The sequence below is a fragment of the Papio anubis genome, chromosome 18 (genome assembly GCF_008728515.1).
Source record: "Papio anubis isolate 15944 chromosome 18, Panubis1.0, whole genome shotgun sequence".
NCBI classification, from domain to species: Eukaryota; Metazoa; Chordata; class Mammalia; order Primates; family Cercopithecidae; genus Papio; species Papio anubis.
The window spans coordinates 70,604,806-70,624,065 of NC_044993.1; the positions used below are offsets into that span (position 1 = coordinate 70,604,806).

The 19,260-nt window shown below is 46.0% G+C and overlaps 2 protein-coding genes across 13 annotated transcripts in view; one reads left to right on the plus strand and one right to left on the minus strand.

The window, feature by feature from the left end:
- Positions 1-19,260, minus strand: part of ZNF174 (zinc finger protein 174) — a 37,825-nt gene that overhangs the window by 7,829 nt on the left and 10,736 nt on the right. Inside the window, exon 3 of one of the 5 annotated variants that reach the window (XR_004179672.1) lies at positions 3,999-4,102. The exons of 1 other annotated variant lie outside the window; for it this stretch is intronic. The gene's annotated coding sequence lies outside the window, so the exon portion shown is untranslated. Of the gene's footprint in view, positions 1-3,998; positions 4,103-10,316; positions 10,466-13,493; positions 14,334-19,260 lie in introns of those variants that run through there. 3 more of the 5 variants (XR_004179668.1, XR_004179670.1, XR_004179669.1) reach the window with 3 other exon arrangements.
- Positions 84-17,475, plus strand: ZSCAN32 (zinc finger and SCAN domain containing 32). Of its 8 annotated transcripts, none has more exons than XM_031657950.1 (7): positions 84-199; positions 3,560-4,113; positions 7,487-7,652; positions 10,920-11,014; positions 11,297-11,420; positions 15,152-15,634; positions 16,379-17,475. In XM_031657950.1, exons 2-7 carry the CDS (start codon positions 3,748-3,750, stop codon positions 17,236-17,238), a joined length of 2,094 nt encoding a protein of 697 aa, XP_031513810.1. In that variant the 5' UTR covers positions 84-199; positions 3,560-3,747; the 3' UTR covers positions 17,239-17,475. The 8 variants fall into 8 exon arrangements, with proteins under 8 accessions (XP_031513810.1, XP_031513811.1, XP_031513809.1 ...); XM_031657951.1 differs by lacking the exon at positions 84-199 and adding an exon at positions 271-756; XM_031657949.1 differs by lacking the exon at positions 84-199 and having other exon boundaries at positions 2,314-4,113.

Sequence of the window (19,260 nt, forward strand, 5' to 3'; positions counted from 1 at the left end):
CCTCCTGGCAAGAGCATCCTCTACCGTCTATTGGCTGCTGCCTCTGTCAATATCGTCGCAGTGCATCCCGGGAGCTGCAGTCCAGCAGCTCGACTTGCGGGCCTGCGCAGGGGCGTGCGTAGTGGGCAGAGCGAATCGCGCCCCTGACTTCCGGCCCGGAGGCTGAGGGAGTTTGTGGAGTCCCGAGTACTGGTATCCGGTGAGTCCTCCGCTTCCTTGCGGCCTGCGGGACTAGCGGCTGGGCCCTGCAACAGCCGAGGAGTCCCTCCCCGCTGAGAGCCTTCTCGGAGGCGTTTGGGTCCGACTCCGATGGGCGTCTCCGTGGGACAGGCGGCCTCCCTCAGGCCGGGCTTCCCCAGACGCGCCGCGGTCACCGTGCCCCGCTCCCACCGCGCGGATCACCCCGAGCCTAAGCGCCGGCGTCCCGGGACCCCCTGGCCTTGACCCTGCTTATCTCGTCCCTGTCTCGTCCACTCCCTACTCATCCACAGTGCCTGACTCTGGCACCGAGTGCGTTCTGAGTACTCAATAAGTAGTTACTAAGTGAAAAACCTATCCACTTGGCTCCCCATTCTCATGCTGCATTTTTTTCCCAGGGTTTGGGCCATCGCTAGAGTGAAGTAAAATTTTCAGAGAACAGCATTTTAAAATTTAACGATGAGTGGGATGTAAGGGGTCAAAAAGGGTCCAGAGGGGTGCAGGTTCCGCCTTCTGCATGAAGTTAGAAGAGCATTTATTAAATTATTCTTCAGCCAGGTAAGGTACAGGATGAACATAATGAAGGCAAGGGGTGCAGGTTCTAGTCCTGGCCTTGCTGCCTAGAGCTCTGCTGTGTGATGCTTTAGGCAAGATACTTCATCGCTCTCAGTTTCTTTTTGGCTAAAAAGCAGTACTAACAATAATAATGCCCTTGATTTCTCTATCTCTAGAAGCACCGAAATGTAAAGAGAATTTAAGTGAAGGCAGTTCAACTTCTTTGAGAAAAGGGAACCCAAATCCATTTTTAAAATATAAAAAATTTTCTTTTTTAAAAAACATTTACCATCTTAACCATTTTTAAGTGTACAGCTCAGTAGTCCTGAGTATATTCATATTGTTGTGCATGCTGGATCCATTTTAATACCACGTGGTGAGGGTGTATCAGCTCCTGTAGAAAATGTAAATTATGATCTGCTTTAATCTGTGTTTTAAGTAGTTAAAAACCAACACAAACTAATGAAAAAAAGACTGCCTTCACTGGTGCAGTGGCTCACACCTGTAATCCCAGCACTTTGGGAGGCCAAGGTGGGAGGATCATTTGAGCACAGGAGTTTGAGACCAGCCTGGGCAACATAGTGAAACTCTATCTCTACAAAAAATACAAAAGTTAGCCTCTATTTAAAATTATTTTAAGGTCGGGCATGGTGGCTTATGCTTTTAATCCTAACGCTTTGGGAGGTTGAGGTGGGAGGATTGCTTGAGTTCAGGAGTTTGAGACCAGCCTGGGCAACAGAGTGAGATTCCATCTCTAAAGATTAAAAAAAAAAAAAAAAAAAAAACATAAAATTATTTTTAAAAGTTATTTATTGTTTAATTTTAAATTATATAAACTATTTTTAAAATTAACTCTCAAAAAAATAAAATATTGCCTTGCATAAACTGGCCTTGGAGATCCAAACATGTTTTCAGGACTCGAGTATATTGTCCTCTTGTGAACAGGCTCCTGTGACGGAAGAGTGGAGTAGAGAGTGGGACATAGTTGCAGACAACTCTGGTCTTACATTTGGCCAATTTAGCAATTCCCAGAAAATTAAGAGCTTTCCCTACTTCTCACGTAAAATTTGAGAAAAGAATTTTAATAGGCCTAGCTGTGTGTCATATGCCCACTTCTGGGGAGGCAGGTATTGTAATTAATATCCCCACCAGAACCAATCAATCAATCTTTCTTTCTTTCTTTCTTTTTCTTTCTTTCTTTCTTTCTTTTCTTTCTTTCTTTCCTTTCTTTCCTTCCTTCCTTCTTCTTTTTTTCTTTCTTTCTCTCTCTCTCTCTCTCTCTCTCCCCCCCCTCCCCCTCTCCCCCTCTCCCCCTCTCCCTCCCTCCCTCCCTCCCTCCTTCCTTCCTTTCTTTATTTTTGAGACAGTCTCACTCTTGTTGCCCAGGCTGGAGTGCAATGGCGAGATCTCAGCTCACTGCAACCTCTGCCTCCTGGGTTCAAGCACTTCTCCTGCCTCAGCCTCCTGAGTAGCTGGGACTACAGGCGTGTGCCACCATGCCCGCCTAATTTTTTTGTCTTTTTAGTAGAGATGGAATTTCATCTTGTTAGCCAGGATGGTCTAGATCTCCTGACCTTGTGAGCCACCCACCTCAGTCTCTCAAAGTGTTGGGATTACAGGTATGAGCCACCACACCCAGTTGAGAGGGACTTTTTCACAAAGGAAGAAGATGCTGCTATTAGAAGTGGGAAAGGAATGCGGGAAAAGAAAAACATACAGCAAACCCAAACAGTCACTTATCCACGTTGTGTGTGTGTGGAATAATAGTGATGACGAAGTTAATTAAGAAGTGCACACACACTAGTACTCTCCTGAGGAGAGGGTAGCGATTGGGAACATGAGTCCAGGCTTCTTGAGGATAGGGAAGGACAAGAAAAAGACTTAGGTACGTGAGGGAAGAAGGGAAGGAACAGGTGAACTACATCGTCAGGAACAGTTTGAGTAACTTGTTAGCAGACACAGAATCTTGGCTGGGAGAAAACTATTTTTTGCTACTGTAACTGCCCAGTGGGTTCATCTTGCCCACTGCCTAGATAAAGCCAATTTGTCAAGACAGGCGAATTGCAATAAAGAATTTAATACGCATAGAACCAGCTAAATGGGAGACAAGTTTTATTACTCAAGTCAGCCTCCCCAGAAATTCAGAGGCTAGGGCTTTGACAGGCAGTTGGGTAGGGAACGGGGAATGCTGACTGGTTGGGGATGCACTCACAGGGCTGTGGAAAATGGCTCTTGTGTGCTGAGTGCGATTTTGGGTGGGAGCCACAGAGGAGTCCCTAGTCTGGGTGGGGCCATCTGGTTGTCAGAAAGCAGAGGCCTGAAAAGACATCTCAAAAGGCCAATCTTGGGTTCTACAATGGTGATGTTATTTAATTGGGGAAGTTGCAAGTCTTGTGACCTCTGGATAATCATTTCATTATGCCTACATCTTAGCAGAATTCAGGCCCCTCTCATCCTCCTAACCTGGTGGTCTTTAATTAGTTTCACAAAGGAGTTTAGTTTTGGGAAGGGTTATTATCATTCAAACTATAAACTAAATTTCACCCAAAGCTAGCTTGCCTCATGCCCAGGAATGACCAAGGGCAGTTTGGAGGTTAAAAGCAAGATGGAGTTGGTTAGATCCTATCTCTTTTAGTGTCATAATCTTCTCACTGTTAACAGTTTTTGCAAAGACAGTTTAAATATTTCTAGTGTTTTGGATCATTGGTGTAGATTTGTGGAGGGAGGAAAAGGATAGAAAGTAAATCACAAGAAGCAGAGTGAAGGAATGTGATAGGTTTATATTGTCTTTTTCCATCCTCTTCAGACATCCTTCAAAGTTGAGCCCTTATTTTCAGCTGTGAGTCTCTATACATGTCTGACACTCTCATGTCTCACGGATTAGAGAAAGACATTCCTTGCAGGAGAACATGGTTTCCCAGTGATGTGGGAAGAGATGGACTCTGATCTCCAGGGTAGAAGTGGCAACCAGAGTAAGCCAGTTCGTTGAAGCAAATGATGGCTGCAGCAAAGAGTCCCGAGGCACACCCATCCTCAAACAAGGATCCCACACAGGGCCAGCAATCAGCCCTCCAGGGTAACAGTCCTGACTCCGAGGCCTCCCGTCAGCGCTTCAGGCAGTTTTGCTACCAGGAAGTAACTGGCCCCCATGAAGCTTTTAGCAAACTCTGGGAACTCTGTTGTCAGTGGCTGAAGCCGAAGACGCACTCGAAAGAGGAAATCCTGGAGCTGCTGGTTTTGGAGCAGTTTCTGACTATCTTGCCAGAGGAGATCCAGACCTGGGTGAGGGAGCAGCATCCAGAAAATGGGGAGGAAGCTGTGGCTCTGGTTGAGGATGTACAGAGAGCTCCTGGACAACAGGTGAGAAAAGAAAGTCGGAACTCTGTGGTTTGGGTTATGAAGAAGTTGGGGAATCCAGTTACTGGAGGGGTGCTTGGTTGAGAAACACACAGTAGCCCTTTGCTGCCCACAGAAGGTCTTGGCTATCTCGGGTTGGTCCTATGCCCTTATAGTACGGGAAGAATTTCTCATCTGTGGATACAGCTGTTAGACATTCATATATTTAGTAATGTTTGAAGTCCTTAATTAAAGTGGTAAAAACACTCAGAAAAATTCTCCAAAACAAGGCCAGGGAAAGGACAACTATCCTTCACTCAGGGGATGGAGGAAAAGTAGAGATGCTGGTGAACGAAAATCTAGTTTCTTGCTAGGAGCTTCTTTGAGGGCAGAGTGCCATGTGTCATACACTCAACAAAATTAAGTTAGAGCCAAGCCTTGCCCTGGTTCTTGCTGCCGGGATTAAGTGTTCAGTATGGGACACTGATGGATTTATAAAATATCCTCTTATTCTCAGGACTAGGTGTGAGATCTGATCAGTGTAACCAGCTTATATCTTCTGGGAGCAGGGAGGTGGGAAAGGCACAGGAAGAGAAAAGTAACACGCCAGCTTTGGTTGTGGAGGAGTTGGTAGGAGGAAGGCAACTGAAATCGGGTAAGTCTGGAAGAGGCCTAGAGTAATGGAGGGCACAGGTCAGAGGAACGTTGGTCAGCCTGAGTGGGTCTGTGATCAGAGCAGGAAGCAGCTTGCTAGGTGCCAGAGTCTGCATAGCTGGAATGGGAAGGACCTAGGCAGCAGATATGCTTGTGTTTCCCAGTGAGGAGGTAGGGATGTGCACGGCCTGTGGGAAGAGGAATGGGTGAAGGGGGATGTAGATGAAATTTGGTAGGATTGAGGAGTTAGTACTTTTGACTTAATTTAGAGACGGGAAGAACAGCTTGGTGGTGATGCATCAGGGAAAAAGTTGAGGAAATTAGTCTGAAGTCTGTGGGACTGGGACTCTTACTCATAAGTAAGATTGAATGGAGAGGTGCAGTAGCACTTGTAAGAAGGTAGAGCTTGGAGAACTGAACTATTATAAATAGAGTGGGAATCCCAGCATGCCAACAGTCATCCTAGCCCAGGTCCCCTTCCATCACTCTGTTTGATACTCTCTCCTTTTCTTATCCTTAACCATCTCGGAATCACACTTAATTTTATTTTATTTTACTTTATTTTATTTTTGATAGGGTCTTGGTCTGTCATTTAGGCTGGAGTGCAGTGGCATGAATGTGGCTCACTGCAGCCTCAACCTCCTGGGTTCAAGTGATCCTCTTGCATCAGCCCCCCAAGTAGCTGGGACTACAGGTGCACACCACCATGCCCAACTAATTTTTGTTTTTTATTACAGATGAGGTTTTGCCATGTTGCTCAGGCTGGTCTTGACCTTCTGAGCTCAGGCTCCTAAAGTGTTGGGAATACAGGTGTGAGCCACTGTGCCCGGCCCACACTCTTAATATAAAACAGTGCAGGAGTGTATAGGTTAAACACCTATTTGAAACCTATTGTATTAGTCCATTCTCACACTGCTATAAGGACATACCTGAGACTGGATAATTTATAAAGAGAAGAAGTTTAACTGACTCACAGTTCTGCATGGCTAGGGAGGCCTCAGGAAACAATCATGGCAGAAGGGGAAGCAAACACATCCTTCTTCACATGGCAGCAGGAAAGAGAAGAATGAGAACTGAGTGAAGGGGAAAGTCCTTTATGAAACCATCAGATCTTGTGAGAACTTACTATCACTAGAGTAGCATGGGGGAAACTGCCCCCATGATTCAATTACCTCTCACTGGGTCCCTCCAATGACACATAGGGATTATGGGAACTACAATTGAAGATGAGATTTGGGTGGGGACACAGCAAAACCATATCACCTATCATGAAAGTGAAGGAGAGAGCAAGAAGTGGAGGTGGGTAGTAGTAATAGAGGTTGGCATAATTTCTTAGGACCCCACTTGCCTCTCAGTACCTCTCCTCATTCCCTTTAAGGGTGTCTGTTATAAGCATGGGACTTAAGGAATGAAGATGGCTCTGAAAGACAAAAGTTGATTTTAAGTGACTGTGATATTGGGGATTTTACAGTGAACAGGACAGGCATGGCCCCTGGCCTGCTGGAGCCCGCAGTCCATGGGGGAAACAGACAATCATAAATCAAAAGTAAACCATAAAGATCGTTTCAGATGAGTACTTGGAAGGAAATGAGCACAGTGATGTGATAACTGGAGTGTTGGGAGATAGGTGGTGAGGCAGGGCCTCTCTGAGGTGACACTGAAGGAGGAGAAGGAACCAGTTGTCCCAAGAGTTGGGGGGAGAGTACTCCAGACAGAGGGCACAGCACATACCAAGAGCCTAAGGTGGTAAAGGACTGGGCAGGTTTGAGAGGAAGGGAGGGCTTGTGGCTGGAGCTCAGAGACTGGGGAAGAGTGCTGTGAGAGAAAGGGAGGAGGCAGGGCAGAATCATGCTGGGCCTTTTAGGCTGCGAAGAGGAGTTTGGATTTTATTCTGTGTGCAGTGGGAAGCCACTGAAGAGTGTTGTTACTATGGAGGGATAGGAGTCTAGATTTTAAAAAGATCACACTGAATTCCACGTACAGAGAATGGATTGGAGGGTTCAGCAGTAGAGAGGATACAGACAGCAGATCGTGTCCTGGACCCTGATGGAGCTGGGAGGTGGAGAGGACCAAAGGAGGTCTCTTTTGAAGACAGAACTGATATTGGATTTGGGGTGGGGGCACAGAGGAAATGGCCTAGTGTGGAAGTCATGGGGGCATGCTAAAGTGAAAGCTGACATTCTCTCTTCTAACAAATATATACCAGTTTTTAACAGTCCTGGTGTGTCAGGCTCTATGCTAGGTGCTGTCATATAAATAATCTTAACCACTTCAAAGACTTTTTTTTTTTTTTGAGACAGAGTCTTGCTGTGTTGTCCACGCCGGAGAGCAGTGGCGTGATCTTGGATCACTGCAACCTCTGCCTCCTGGGTTCAAGTGATTCTCCTGCCTCAGCCTCCCAAGTAGCTGGGGTTACAGGCTCACACCACTACACCAGCTAATGTTTGTATTTTTAGTAGAGATGGGGTTTCACCATGTTGCCAGGCTGGTCTTGTACTCCTGACCTCACATGATCCACCTGTCTCGGCCTCCTAAAGTGCTGGGATTACAGGCGTGAACCACTGCACCCTCAAAGACCTAATTCTATTAATTTTTATTTTATTACAGCAGCAATACAGTGGCTCCTAGATGTTTCTCTTCTGCTTCCTTATGTTACACATTATTTTTTAATGCCACTCTTAGGAGTTGTAAAGTCCAGCTTAGGCAGGAATTTGTAGTGATGGATGATGGGGTCTGTTCTCAGGTCCCAGATTCTGAGAAGGACTTGAAAATACTCATGGAGGAGATGGCCCCTTTGGGAACAACCAGAGAATCACTGAGATCCCAATGGAAACAGGAGATTCAGCCAGAGAAGCTGACTTTAAAGGGATCACAGAGCTCACACCAAAGACCAGGGGAACAGTCGGAAGGTAAGCAGAAACCTCTGTCCTCACCTGACGCAGGTGAGGAACAATCATTTACTGGAAACAAAGGTCTGAACTGGGTCCACTCAAGGGTTCCAGATTAAATGCCTTTGAAATATATCCAAAAACCGGCCAGGCGTGGTGGCTCATGTCTGTAAACCCAGCACCTTGGAAGACCAGACAGGTGGATCACCTGAGGTCAGGAGTTCGAGACCAGTCTTGCTAACACTGTGAAACCCAGTTTCTACTAAAAATACAAAAAATTAGCTGGGCATGGTAATCCCAGCTACTTGGAAGGCTGAGGCAGGAGAATCGCTTGAACCCAGGAGATGGAGGTTGCACTGAGCCAAGATCACGCCATTGGTATTCCAGCCTGGGCTGCCTCAAAAAAAAAAAATAAATAAAAGAGAAATATATCCATATCCAAAAGCAAGATTACAAATTTCAGTTGAAGGTAATAGCACTTAAAGTAGGAACAGAGATTCTTTATGTGTTAGCATAATTCTTTTTTATTACAATTCTGTTACTAAAGAATCAGGCGTCCTTAAAGGTGAACGTGTTACCTTCACCTTCTGCACAGCAGTTCTTCATATACTTGAAGACATTAAATCCCCTTCCCCATCCAACTTAATCTTTTCCAGAATATATTTGTATTATTTTTGCCTTTCTTCCAGAGCTCTATTTTTTGTTTTTACTTGTCTTAATTTTTTTAGAAAACTTTTTTTGTTTTTTGAGACGGAGTCTTGCTCCATTGCCCAGGCTGGAGTGCGGTGCCACGATCTCGGCTCACTGCAAGCTCCGCCTCCCAGGTTCACCCCATTCTCCTGCCTCAGCCTCCAGAGTAGCTGGGACTACAGGCGCCCGCCACCATGCCCGGCTAATTTTTTGTATTTTTAGTAGAGTCAGGGTTTCATTGTGTTAGCCAGGATGGTCTTGATATCCTGACCTCGTGATCCACCTCCCTCAGCTTCCCAAAGTGCTGGGATTACAGGCATGAGCCACCACGCCCGGCCTTAGAAAACTTTAACTAAAAAAATTATCTTAGCTGGGTGGGATGGCTCATGCCTGTAACCTCAGCACTTTGGGAGGCTGGAGCAGGAGGCAGCTTAAGCCTAGGAGTTCAAGACCAGCCTGGGCAACATAACAAGATCCTGTCTCTACCAAAAAAAAAAATTGTTTTAATTGAGGGAATGTCACATAACATAAAATTAACCATTTCAAAGTGAACAATTCAGTTATGCTTAGTACATTCACAGTGTTATGCAGCCATCACCTCTATCTAGTGTCAAAACATTTTTATCATGCCGAAAAGGAAACCCTGTACCCATTAAACAGTTGCTCCCCATTCTGTCTCCATGGATTTACGTGTTCTGGACATTTCATATGTCGAATCACATGTATTATGTGACCTTTTGTGTCTGCCTTCTTGTCACTTTCCATGTTTTGAGCATGTCAGTACTTTGTTTCTTTTGATGGCTGAATAATATTCCATTGCGTGGATATACCAAGGGTCTATATTTTTATAAGTCTTTTTCCATGAAGTAATTTGGCTATATACTTGCTGCCTTTTCTGTTTAATTGAAAGCTGCCATTACAGGTTGCTAGGTAAGTTTTTTTAAGAGACAGGGTCTTGCACTGTCACCCAGGCTGGAGTGCAGTGGTGCCATCATAGTTCACTGTTGCCTCAAACTGCTGGGTTCAAGCAGTCCTCCTGCCTCAGCCTCCCAAAGTGCTGGAAAACAGACATGTGCCACCACACCCAGCCTGAAAAACACTGTGTCTTGATGATGTTTAAGTTGGCAAACTGTGTTGATAAAGTAGAAAATTGTCTCAGATTTTTTTTTTTTTGAGATGCAGTTTCGCTCTTGTCACCCAGGCTGGAGTGTAATGGCATGATCTCAGCTCACTGCAACCTCTGCCTCCGGGGTTCAAGTGATTCTCTTGCCTCAGCCTCCCGAGTAGCTGGGATTACCTACTCCTGCCACGATGCCCGGCTAATTTTTTGTATTTTTAGTAGAGAGAGGGTTTCGCTATGTTGGACAGGCTGGTCTCAATCTCCTGACCTCAGGTGATCTGCCCACCTCAGCCTCCCAAAGTGCTGGGATTACTGGCGTGAGCCACTGTGCCCAGCTGATTTAAGTTTTTTTTAAGCAAAGTAATACTCTTGTTAACATCTTTATAAACTTTGCCACTTAGCATTTATTTCCTTTTAATCCTTGGGAACCCCTGTGTTCTCTGTGTGTGATTTCCAAGGCTTTGGGACAGCAGGGGCTGTGAGTAAAAAGCAGGACTCGCTGCCTTCCAGGCTAGGCTCCCTCTGCTTCCCAGGCCCATGGGCCACTCACAGATCTGGAATGTTGTTACCTCTCCAGGGGTCACATACCTCTGAGTTGCCACTGAAGTTTCATTAATAAGTAGTAAACATGATTCATTTTATTGGTACAATTTTTTTTTTTTTTTTGACACGGAGTCTCGCTCTGTTGCTCAGGCTGGAGCGCAGTGGCGCGATCTCGACTCACTGCAAGCTCCGCGTCCCGGGTTCATGCCATTCTCCTGTCTCAGCCTCCCAAGTAGCTGGGACCACAGGCACCTGCCACCACACCCAGCTAATTTTTTGTATTTTTAGTAAAGATGGGGTTTCACCTTGTTAACTAGGATGGTCTCGATCTCCTGACCTCGTGATCTGCCTGCCTCGGCCTCCCAAAGTGCTGGGATTGTACAATTTTTAAAAAATTTTTCCTATATTTTTAAGCAATGTCAAAGTCATATTTGTACAATTCTTGAAGTTGGAGACTTGAGAAAAAATATATTATCTTGGTCTGAAAAATATAAAAGGTTTCTGTTACTGTGGTATTTTAAAGAGTACTGTGGTTATCTTTGGGTGGCAGGGCTATGGAGATATTTTTGTTTTCCCACTATGATTCTCTTTTTTTCCCTGACATGTATATTTTTCTTTAAAATGAAAAAAAAAAATTAAAGCTCTTATGCCAAGAGGAATCTCACGAAAGGAACTTCTCAACTCACAGAGGCCGTGTGCTCTGGCAATGGTTCTCAAACTTGAGTTTGCCTCAGACTCATCCAGGGTGGAAGAGTCCCAGGCCCCACCTTCAGAATTTCTGATTTAGAAGATCTGAGGTGGGGCCCCAGGATTTGTATTTCTGATGGGTTGCCAGGGGCTGCTGGTGCAGCTGGCCCAGGAGCCCACTTTGAGAGCTTCTGCTTTGTGCTGTTGTGTGGAAGCCGCCCTCTAATAGCGGCTGTTTTTTCCCCCAGCCTGGTTTGCTCCTCAGGCTCCCAGGAACCTGCCCCAAAACACAGGTCTCCACGACCAGGAGACAGGTGCTGTGGTCTGGACAGCTGGGTCCCAGGTGAGCTGTGGTTGATGCGTTCTGTCTCCTGATTACCCACTCTCACCCCAAAACCCTCATTTCCAGAGACATGAGAAGGATTCTGTGTGGTCCACGGGGCTTCTCGGGTTATTTTGATTCTGTCCACTCTGACATCATCACACGGCTCAGAACCTGTCCCTGGGGGCTGACCTCCCCTGCCTTTGCCTTGCCCCTGATCTGACAACTGTGATCCTGTCTCTGCCCCCACCCCAGGCTAGAGTGGTGCTATTTTACCGGTAGCCAGCTCCAGTGTTGTTACAGGGACCAGCCACTTGTGACAACAGAGCTGTATCCCTCTGTCAGCAAGAATGGATGTGCCCAGGCCCTGCACGAAAGGCCCTCTACAGGGGTGCCACGCAGAGGAAGAACAGACACATCTCGCTGGGTAAGGATCCATCTTCCCTCCAGGTCCAGGTGGATGTGTTCAGTTGTTCAGAGAAGCTGAAAGGACGTGAGAGGAAGGGAGACAGAGGGAGTGGGGAGACTGTTGGGTGGAGGGAAAGGAGGAAGTAAATGGGGAACCAGAGCAGGCAAGAGAGACACAGGCAGAAATCAAAAGAAAGGGGTAGCATGTGTGACAGGCAGTCAAGAACATGGGAGATGAAGGGTGAGGGGGTGGAGAAGCAAAAAGTGATAGTGAGACAGAGTCAGAACAAGCAGGCCGGAGCTGGAGCCAGACAGGTAGCCAACAAGAGCACAGATGTGCTCATGCTGAACGTGTGCTCATGCACACAGGTAGCAGTAGTCACTCCCGAGTTTCTCCAGTGGCACAGGAGATTAACAAATAAAACCACCCAACTAGGACAGTCTACTATGCCCAGGCCTTCCAGGCCCTTTCCCAGCATCTCAGGACACTTGGGGAAGGTTCTGCCAAACAGACCGCTCTCTTGCCTTTCTCAAATCAGTTCTGTCCCATCTGGGCCAAATGCCTCCTCCTCAGAGCAGCCTCCCTGACCATCCAGATTCAGAGACAGACACTCTGCAGCTCACTGGGCCTAGATGTCTCGTCTGCTGCTTCACATGCAGGGTTCTCCTGGCCAAGCCCAGGGTGGGAAGGACTACACAAGGCCGTGAACACAGGCCCTGTGACACTGCCCCTGCCCCACTCTACAATGTTGTCCTCCCCAGTGGTGTGTGGTTTTTCCCTGCTCTGCCCCTGCCATCCCTCCCCTCCTTTGCCAGGAACTCCCAGTTTCCTGGCTTCAGCATATGCCATTTCTTGCTGCTTCTTCAGGCTTCTCCTGCACCTTATCTTTGTCCAGTTGCAGGAGAGTATAGTGTCTTTTTGAGCTTTGTATTACTAAATATATATGGATAATACAGTAAGGTGAGATATAAATATTTTTGTATTTGTGATTTTTAACTTATTAGCTGAAATTCACATGACATAAAATTAACCACTGTAAAGTGAACAATTCTTTGGCATCGAGCACATTCAGAGTGTTGTGTAATTACCACTATGTCCAGTTCCAGAACCTTTCCATCACTCCAAAGTATGATACTGCTACTCCAAAGTATGATCCCACAACCATCCAGCACTTTCTCCCCGTCCTCCCCCTGCAAGCCCCTGGCAGACACCAGTCTTCATTCTGTCTCTATGGATTGCACTATTCTGAATATTTCATGTAATGGTACCTGTAATTTTAATTTCTACAACATTAGGCTTATCAAATGAAGGCTTGTATTCCCCACACACTTTTGGTTTCTTGTCAACCATTCAGGATCCTTTAAAATTAGAGGTAAGAGTTGAGACAGAATGTGGGAGGACAAGTCATTCTTTCCACAAATATTAACTTAGTGCCTATAGTATCTCAGACCTACTTCTAGGTCGTTAGGTATACAACAGTGAACAAACAGATAAAGATTCCTGCCCTGTGGGAAGAGACAGACTATAGCATAATCAGTAAGCAGCAGATGATGTTAGAGGGCGATAAGCACGATGGGAGAGAAACAGCAGAGCAGAGTGATGGGAGTGCCAGGACAGAGGTTGGTTTTCAGTTTTCAGTTTGGGTCCTCAGGGTCACTCTCACTGAGAAAATGACATTTGAAAAGACTTACCGAAGGAGGAGGGATGAGCCATGCAGCCATATCCCACATGGAGGAAGAGTGTAAGACAGACGCAATGACAGCTTGGAGCGAGGTGGGCATGCCAGTTCACTGGCACAGAGTGCACCCATGAGTAATGAGAAAACGAGCTCAGAAAGCCAGCTCAAATGAGTGCTGTCAGCTGAGGCTGAGAGGGAGCAATTAGAAACTTTTTTTTTTTTGAGACGGAGTCTCGCGCTGTGTCACCCAGGCTGGAGTGCAGTGGCGCGATCTCGGCTCACTGCAAGCTCCGCCTCCCAGGTTCACGCCATTCTCCTGCCTCAGCCTCCGAGTAGCTGGGACTACAGGCGCCCGCCACCACGCCCGGCTAGTTTTTTGTATTTTTAGTAGAGACGGGGTTTCACCATGTTAGCCAGGATGGTCTCGATCTCCTGACCTCGTGATCCACCCGCCTCGGCCTCCCAAAGTGCTGGGATTACAGGCTTGAGCCACCGCGCCCGGCCTGCAATTAGAAACTTTTATAACAATTTAACATTGCTGCACTTTTCAGTTGTATTTTTATTGTATTTTACAAAAGAAATAAGCACAAGACTCCCGTCCTTCATAGATAATTTGAGAAGTACTAATACAGGATCGTCAGGCCCTACATGAAGGACTTTTTTATTCTGAGTGAAATGGGGGAGTCTTGTGTGGTTCTGGGCAGAGGAGTAATAGTTTTAAAAGGACCACTTTGAGTATTTCACTTTATTTGGCACTTAACTCTATGTAAACATTTATTCATGTCTCTTTTTGCTAGAGAGACTTCTACAGGACTGTGACCTCCTTGAAGGCAGAGTTCATGTAATATTTATATTTCTTAGAAACTGGCATTGTAGGCACTGTTAGTTAAATTGAATAACAAAGGAGGACTCCCTCTGGCTGCTGGGTTGAAAGTTGACTGTAAAAGGTCCAGAGTGGAAGCAAGAAGACCAGATAGGCTATGGCAGTGATCCAGGCATGAGGTGACGGTGGCTCAGTGTGGAGCAGAGGGGGTGACAAGAAGAGGCTGGTGCCCTTCAGAATATCACAACCAGATGTTGGAGTGCACTTGCTGGGACAGCTCTAGTCAAATCAGTCCTCATCAACTGGCCCAGATGGGCAGCAGGAGTGTGTGGTGAGGGTTCTTGAGTAGCCAGTCATCCTGAACTGCTCTTCTCAGATGTTTACTGCTTATTCTTACCTTGGTGTGTTAACTGCTGTCATTTTCTTGTATCTACAAGGATGACAGGAAATATAAACAGATAGAGATGGGCCAGGTGAGGAGGTAACAGGCAGCTATATCCTTACAACCAGCTCCTCTGTCCCCTGAATCTTTGCTTTACTCAAGCGTCACCTGTTCGCTGTGTCCTCTTATGTGGCCACCCTCAGGAAGTCCCACAACTGTCAAGGCAGACAAGACACTACCCTTATTGCCAGCCATCTCTCCAGGAGAAATGAGTAGGATTGAGGATAATTAAAGACAAATTTAAAAGGCAGCTTGAGTAAATAACCCTACAAGTCCTTCTCAGTGGAGGGAATGTCTTTTGTATTATACTAAAAGTTTTCATGTTTTAGACAAATGGCCACAGTGAGATTTCTTCCTAGAAATAACAATAGCCAGTTGTGGCACAGTTTGAGAAACCAGGATGTAACTTTTTTTTTTTTTTTTGAGATGGAGTCTTGCTGTGTCGTCAGGCTGGAGTGCAGTGGCACAATCGCAGCTCACTGTAACCTCTACTTCCTGGGTTCAGGTGATTCTTCTTCCTCAGCCTCCTGAGTAGCTGGGACTACAGGCACACGGCACCACACCCAGCTAATTTTTTTTGTATTTTTAGTAGAGACGGGGTTTCACCATGTTGGCCAGGATGGTCTCGATCTCTTGACCTTGTGATCTGCCCACCTTGGCCTCCCAAAGTGCAGAGATTACAGGTGTGAGCCACCGCACCCAGCCTAGGATGTAACTTTTTAAGCTGCTAAAACCTCACACTGCAGTATGTACAGTCCTCCATGATCTAACTGACAGATCTGATTGAGCTATTCTTTGTCTCCCAGCAACAGGTGTGCCCTGGGGCTATGAAGAGACCAAGACGCTCCTGGCTATTCTTAGTAGTTCTCAATTTTATGGAAAACTCCAGACCTGTCAGCAGAACAGCCAGATCTACAGGGCCATGGCGGAACAACTCTGGGATCGGGGTTTTCTGCGGACCCCAGAACAGTGTCGCACCAAGTTCAAAAGCCTACAGTTGAGTTACCGCAAAGTGAGGAGAGGCTGTGTGCCTGAGCCTTGTATCTTTTACGAGGAAATGGATGCTCTTTCAAGCTCCTGGGCCTCTGCACCTCCTATGGCAAGTGATGCTGTTCCTGGCCAAGAAGGAAGTGATATTGAGGCGGGAGAGCTGAATCACCAGAACGGGGAGCCCACGGAGGTAGAAGATGGCACTGTGGATGGTGCAGACAGGGATGAAAAGGAATTCAGGAATCCTGGCCAGGAAGTCAGGATAGTTGACCTGTCAGTGCTGTTCCCAAACAGACTTGGTAAGACTCCCTTGGCTCTGATAGTCAAAGGATGGCAAAGTCCACTTTAGAGGCCATTAGTCTAGCAGTTGAGTGGGAGCTGTCACTGATCCTGGCATTATCATCATCTTGATGTCTCACCCTATCCAAGCCAGGAGTTTTGGTTTTCATGGAGTTTAAAGATTATTCCTCTTGCATTTTAGAGCCCTGATTTTGCATTTGCCAACCTCTTTCACTAAGTTCATGTCATCTTTTCCCATGGAGTTTCACTACTTTGCATTGTCAGACTGTTGGTTAGGCCTCCGGACCAGGTCTATCTTCTCTCTCCTCCTCTAGCATGGCCTTACCTTTCACAGCCTGAGCTGGGTACTTAGCACTTTGCTTTCTTCCTGTTTGAGCTGGCCAAGACCAGGGTTGCCTTTTGTTGTTCTGCTGCCAGAAGTTAGAACATTCAAGAATTGAGGGTACACCTATAAACAGACTGGCAGATGAAATAGAGCTTGACGTCTTGCCTCAGTCTGTCATTATGTCAGAACATCCGGAAAAAGATAGGAGAAAAGTTGGAGTTTAGGGCCTAATTTTTCTGTAATAATTTGGAGCTCAAAAATATTACAATTAGAAAATAAAAAGCTGTTAATTAGCAGGAGACTTAATCACATGAAGAATTTCAATTAGATATTTCTTCTACATAGTATAGTTATAACTTTGCATTCCATTGTTTTCCTTCTCTATAGTCCATTGTATTTCTGTGGGTTTTTTTTCCAGATTTTGAGATCAAGAATGAGATTAAAAAAGAAAATCTGAAATGGGATGATTCAGAGGAAGGAGAAATACACAAGGCTTTACAGAGAAAGTCCAGAGGAGTTTTTTGGCACGCTGAGCTACAAAAAGGCTTGGAGAGTGAGCCAACATCAAGAAGGCAATGTAGAAATTCTCCAGGGGAGAGTGAGGAGAAAACCCCATCCCAGGAGAAGATGAGTCACCAGAGTTTTTGTGCCAGGGACAAAGCCTGTACACATATCCTCTGTGGGAAAAACTGCTCTCAGAGTGTGCATTCTCCCCACAAGCCAGCACTCGAACTGGAAAAAGCATCTCAATGTCCAGAATGTGGGAAAACCTTTAGCCGAAGTTCTTATCTTGTTCGGCATCAGAGAATCCACACAGGCGAGAAGCCTCACAAGTGCAGTGAGTGTGGGAAAGGCTTTAGTGAACGCTCCAACCTCACTGCCCACCTACGAACTCACACAGGGGAGAGGCCCTACCAGTGTGGACAGTGTGGGAAAAGCTTCAACCAGAGCTCCAGCCTCATTGTCCACCAGAGGACCCATACTGGGGAGAAGCCTTACCAGTGCATTGTCTGTGGAAAGAGATTCAACAACAGTTCCCAGTTCAGTGCTCACCGGCGCATCCACACTGGGGAGAGCCCATACAAGTGTGCAGAGTGTGGGAAAAGCTTCAACAATAGCTCCCACTTCAGTGCCCACCGAAAAACCCACACTGGTGAAAAGCCTTACAGGTGTTCTCACTGTGAGAGAGGCTTCAGTAAGAACTCTGCCCTCACCCGTCATCAGACAGTACACTCGAAAGTACTACTCTCATCACAGGAAGGAAGAGATGTGTTATGAGTGTGTAGGAAAACTGTCAGATTAGTTCCTCAGGTCAGCATGTATGCGTTCCTTAGGGCTTTCTTCTGTTATGGAGAGATCTAGCCAGTCCGTGACTTGGCAACAGACCTACTGACTACTGGATCTTAAGACCCATGTCAGGCCGGGCGCGGTGGCTCAAGCCTGTAATCCCAGCACTTTGGGAGGCCGAGACAGGCGGATCACGAGGTCAGGAGATCGAGACCATCCTGGCTAACACCGTGAAACCCCGTCTCTACTAAAAAATACAAAAAACTAGCCGGGCGAGGTGGCAGGCGCCTGTAGTCCCAGCTACTTGGGAGGCTGAGGCAGGAGAATGGCGTAAACCCGGGAGGCGGAGCTTGCAGTGAGCTGAGATCCGGCCACTGCACTCCAGCCCGGGCAACAGAGCGAGACTCCGTCTCAAAAAAAAAAAAAAAAAAAAAAAGACCCATGTCTAGGACCAGGAATCAGCATAAGGATGCTGACCTCTCCTGGGTGTGCCTGTGACTCCAGAGTCCTATCTTACTGTGACTTAAAGTTTGATGGAGAGAAAGCTGTAGGGTCCATAAATTCTGCCAGGAAACCAGGGTCTTCCTGTTCCTAGAACTGAGAATGGGCACCCAGTGATCTCAGAACACATTCTGGGCTAACGTAGTCCTCACACAGGGCTGAGAAAGAAAGTGTGCCCTTTCCTGGGAAGCACATGTAGAAATTAAGAGCCTGAATCTCTTCTAAACCAATAATTGACCTCTACGCACCTGCCATACTAGTACTAACTTCAGGGAAGAAGACACTACTCTTTGTAACCCAGCCACCACCAAAAAGGGAACAAAAAGAAGGAGGGTTAAGCCATTGGATAATACTGAATCTGTTTCCCTAAGTGACTTAACCTTAGAGCAAGCGTAACATCCAGGTTAATTTTTTATAAGACTTATTCTTTTATTATCGCTCTCATCATAGTTCCTGATTGTCTCTTAAAGTGGTTTATAGACATTACTATTTCTGATAATAATTTACAAACTAAACAAATTTATAAACATTACTAATTTCTGATGAAAATAAAGTTGTTTCTCCCTCCACTTCCTTGGCCTTTGGTTGTAATTTTCTCCATTAGAAACTATACTCATGCAGAAGCCTGCAGGGTCTTGAAAATGACATATATGTAAGTGTAGAGTCTGCTTCAGGGAAGTAGGACATGCAGAGAAGGAATGGGGTAGGAAATAGGGAAAAGAGGAAATGAATTGGGTTGGAAAGGGTTTGTGCCATCATGAGAGTGAAGATCACAGAAGCAAGGGAAAAACAAGGTTCATCAGGAGATTCTGACTCCTGAAGAGTTTGGTAGATGAGAATGGTAGATGAAAGGAAGGATGGGAACGAGATGCACTAGGAACCAAAGTTAAAATTCATCTATGATGAGTCACAGATACTTAAACTTTTATGAAATCGCCATGGATAAAAACTGGTAGAAGACAGGTACATTTGTCTATGGTTGTTGGCTGGTGCACACAAGGTAGCAGGACGTTGTCTAAGGTATGGTGAAAACCATCATGGTCTCTTGAGCTTTTTGAAAAGTTAAGCATTTGCCCCAAGAATACTTGCCAGCAGTGCTTGCAGCTGCAGTGTTTACCCTGAGATAACTTTGCCACAAAATATCTTGCTTTTATTATTTTATTTATTTATTTATTTATTTGAGACAGGGTCTCTCTCTTCGCCCAGGCTGGAGTGCAGTGGTGCAATCTCAGGTCACTGCGACCTCTGCATCCCAGGTTCAAGCAATTCTCATGCCTCAGCCTCCCAAGTAGCTATGACTACAGGCCTGCACCACCATGACCGACTAACGGGGTTTGCCATGTTGACCAGGCTGGTCTTGAACTGGCCTCAAGTGATCCTCCTGCCTCAGCCTCTCAAAGTGCTGGGATTAGAGGTGTGAGCCACTACTCCTGGTCATCTTGCTTTTATTATTTTCACACTGCTCTAGTATATCAAATTTGGAAGCAAAGGACATCATTCTATTTACAGCAT

What these genes read in the sequence shown, in the direction of transcription:
- ZSCAN32 (XM_031657950.1), top strand. Translation starts at nt 3,748, where the DNA reads ATGATGGCTGCAGCAAAGAGTCCCGAGGCACACCCATCCTCAAACAAG. An exon ending in GAACAGACACATCTCGCTGG is followed by an intron (nt 11,421 to 15,151) that starts GTAAGGATCCAT and finishes TTTGTCTCCCAG; the next exon opens with CAACAGGTGTGCCCTGGGGC. An exon ending in GCTGTTCCCAAACAGACTTG is followed by an intron (nt 15,635 to 16,378) that starts GTAAGACTCCCT and finishes TTTTTTTTCCAG; the next exon opens with ATTTTGAGATCAAGAATGAG.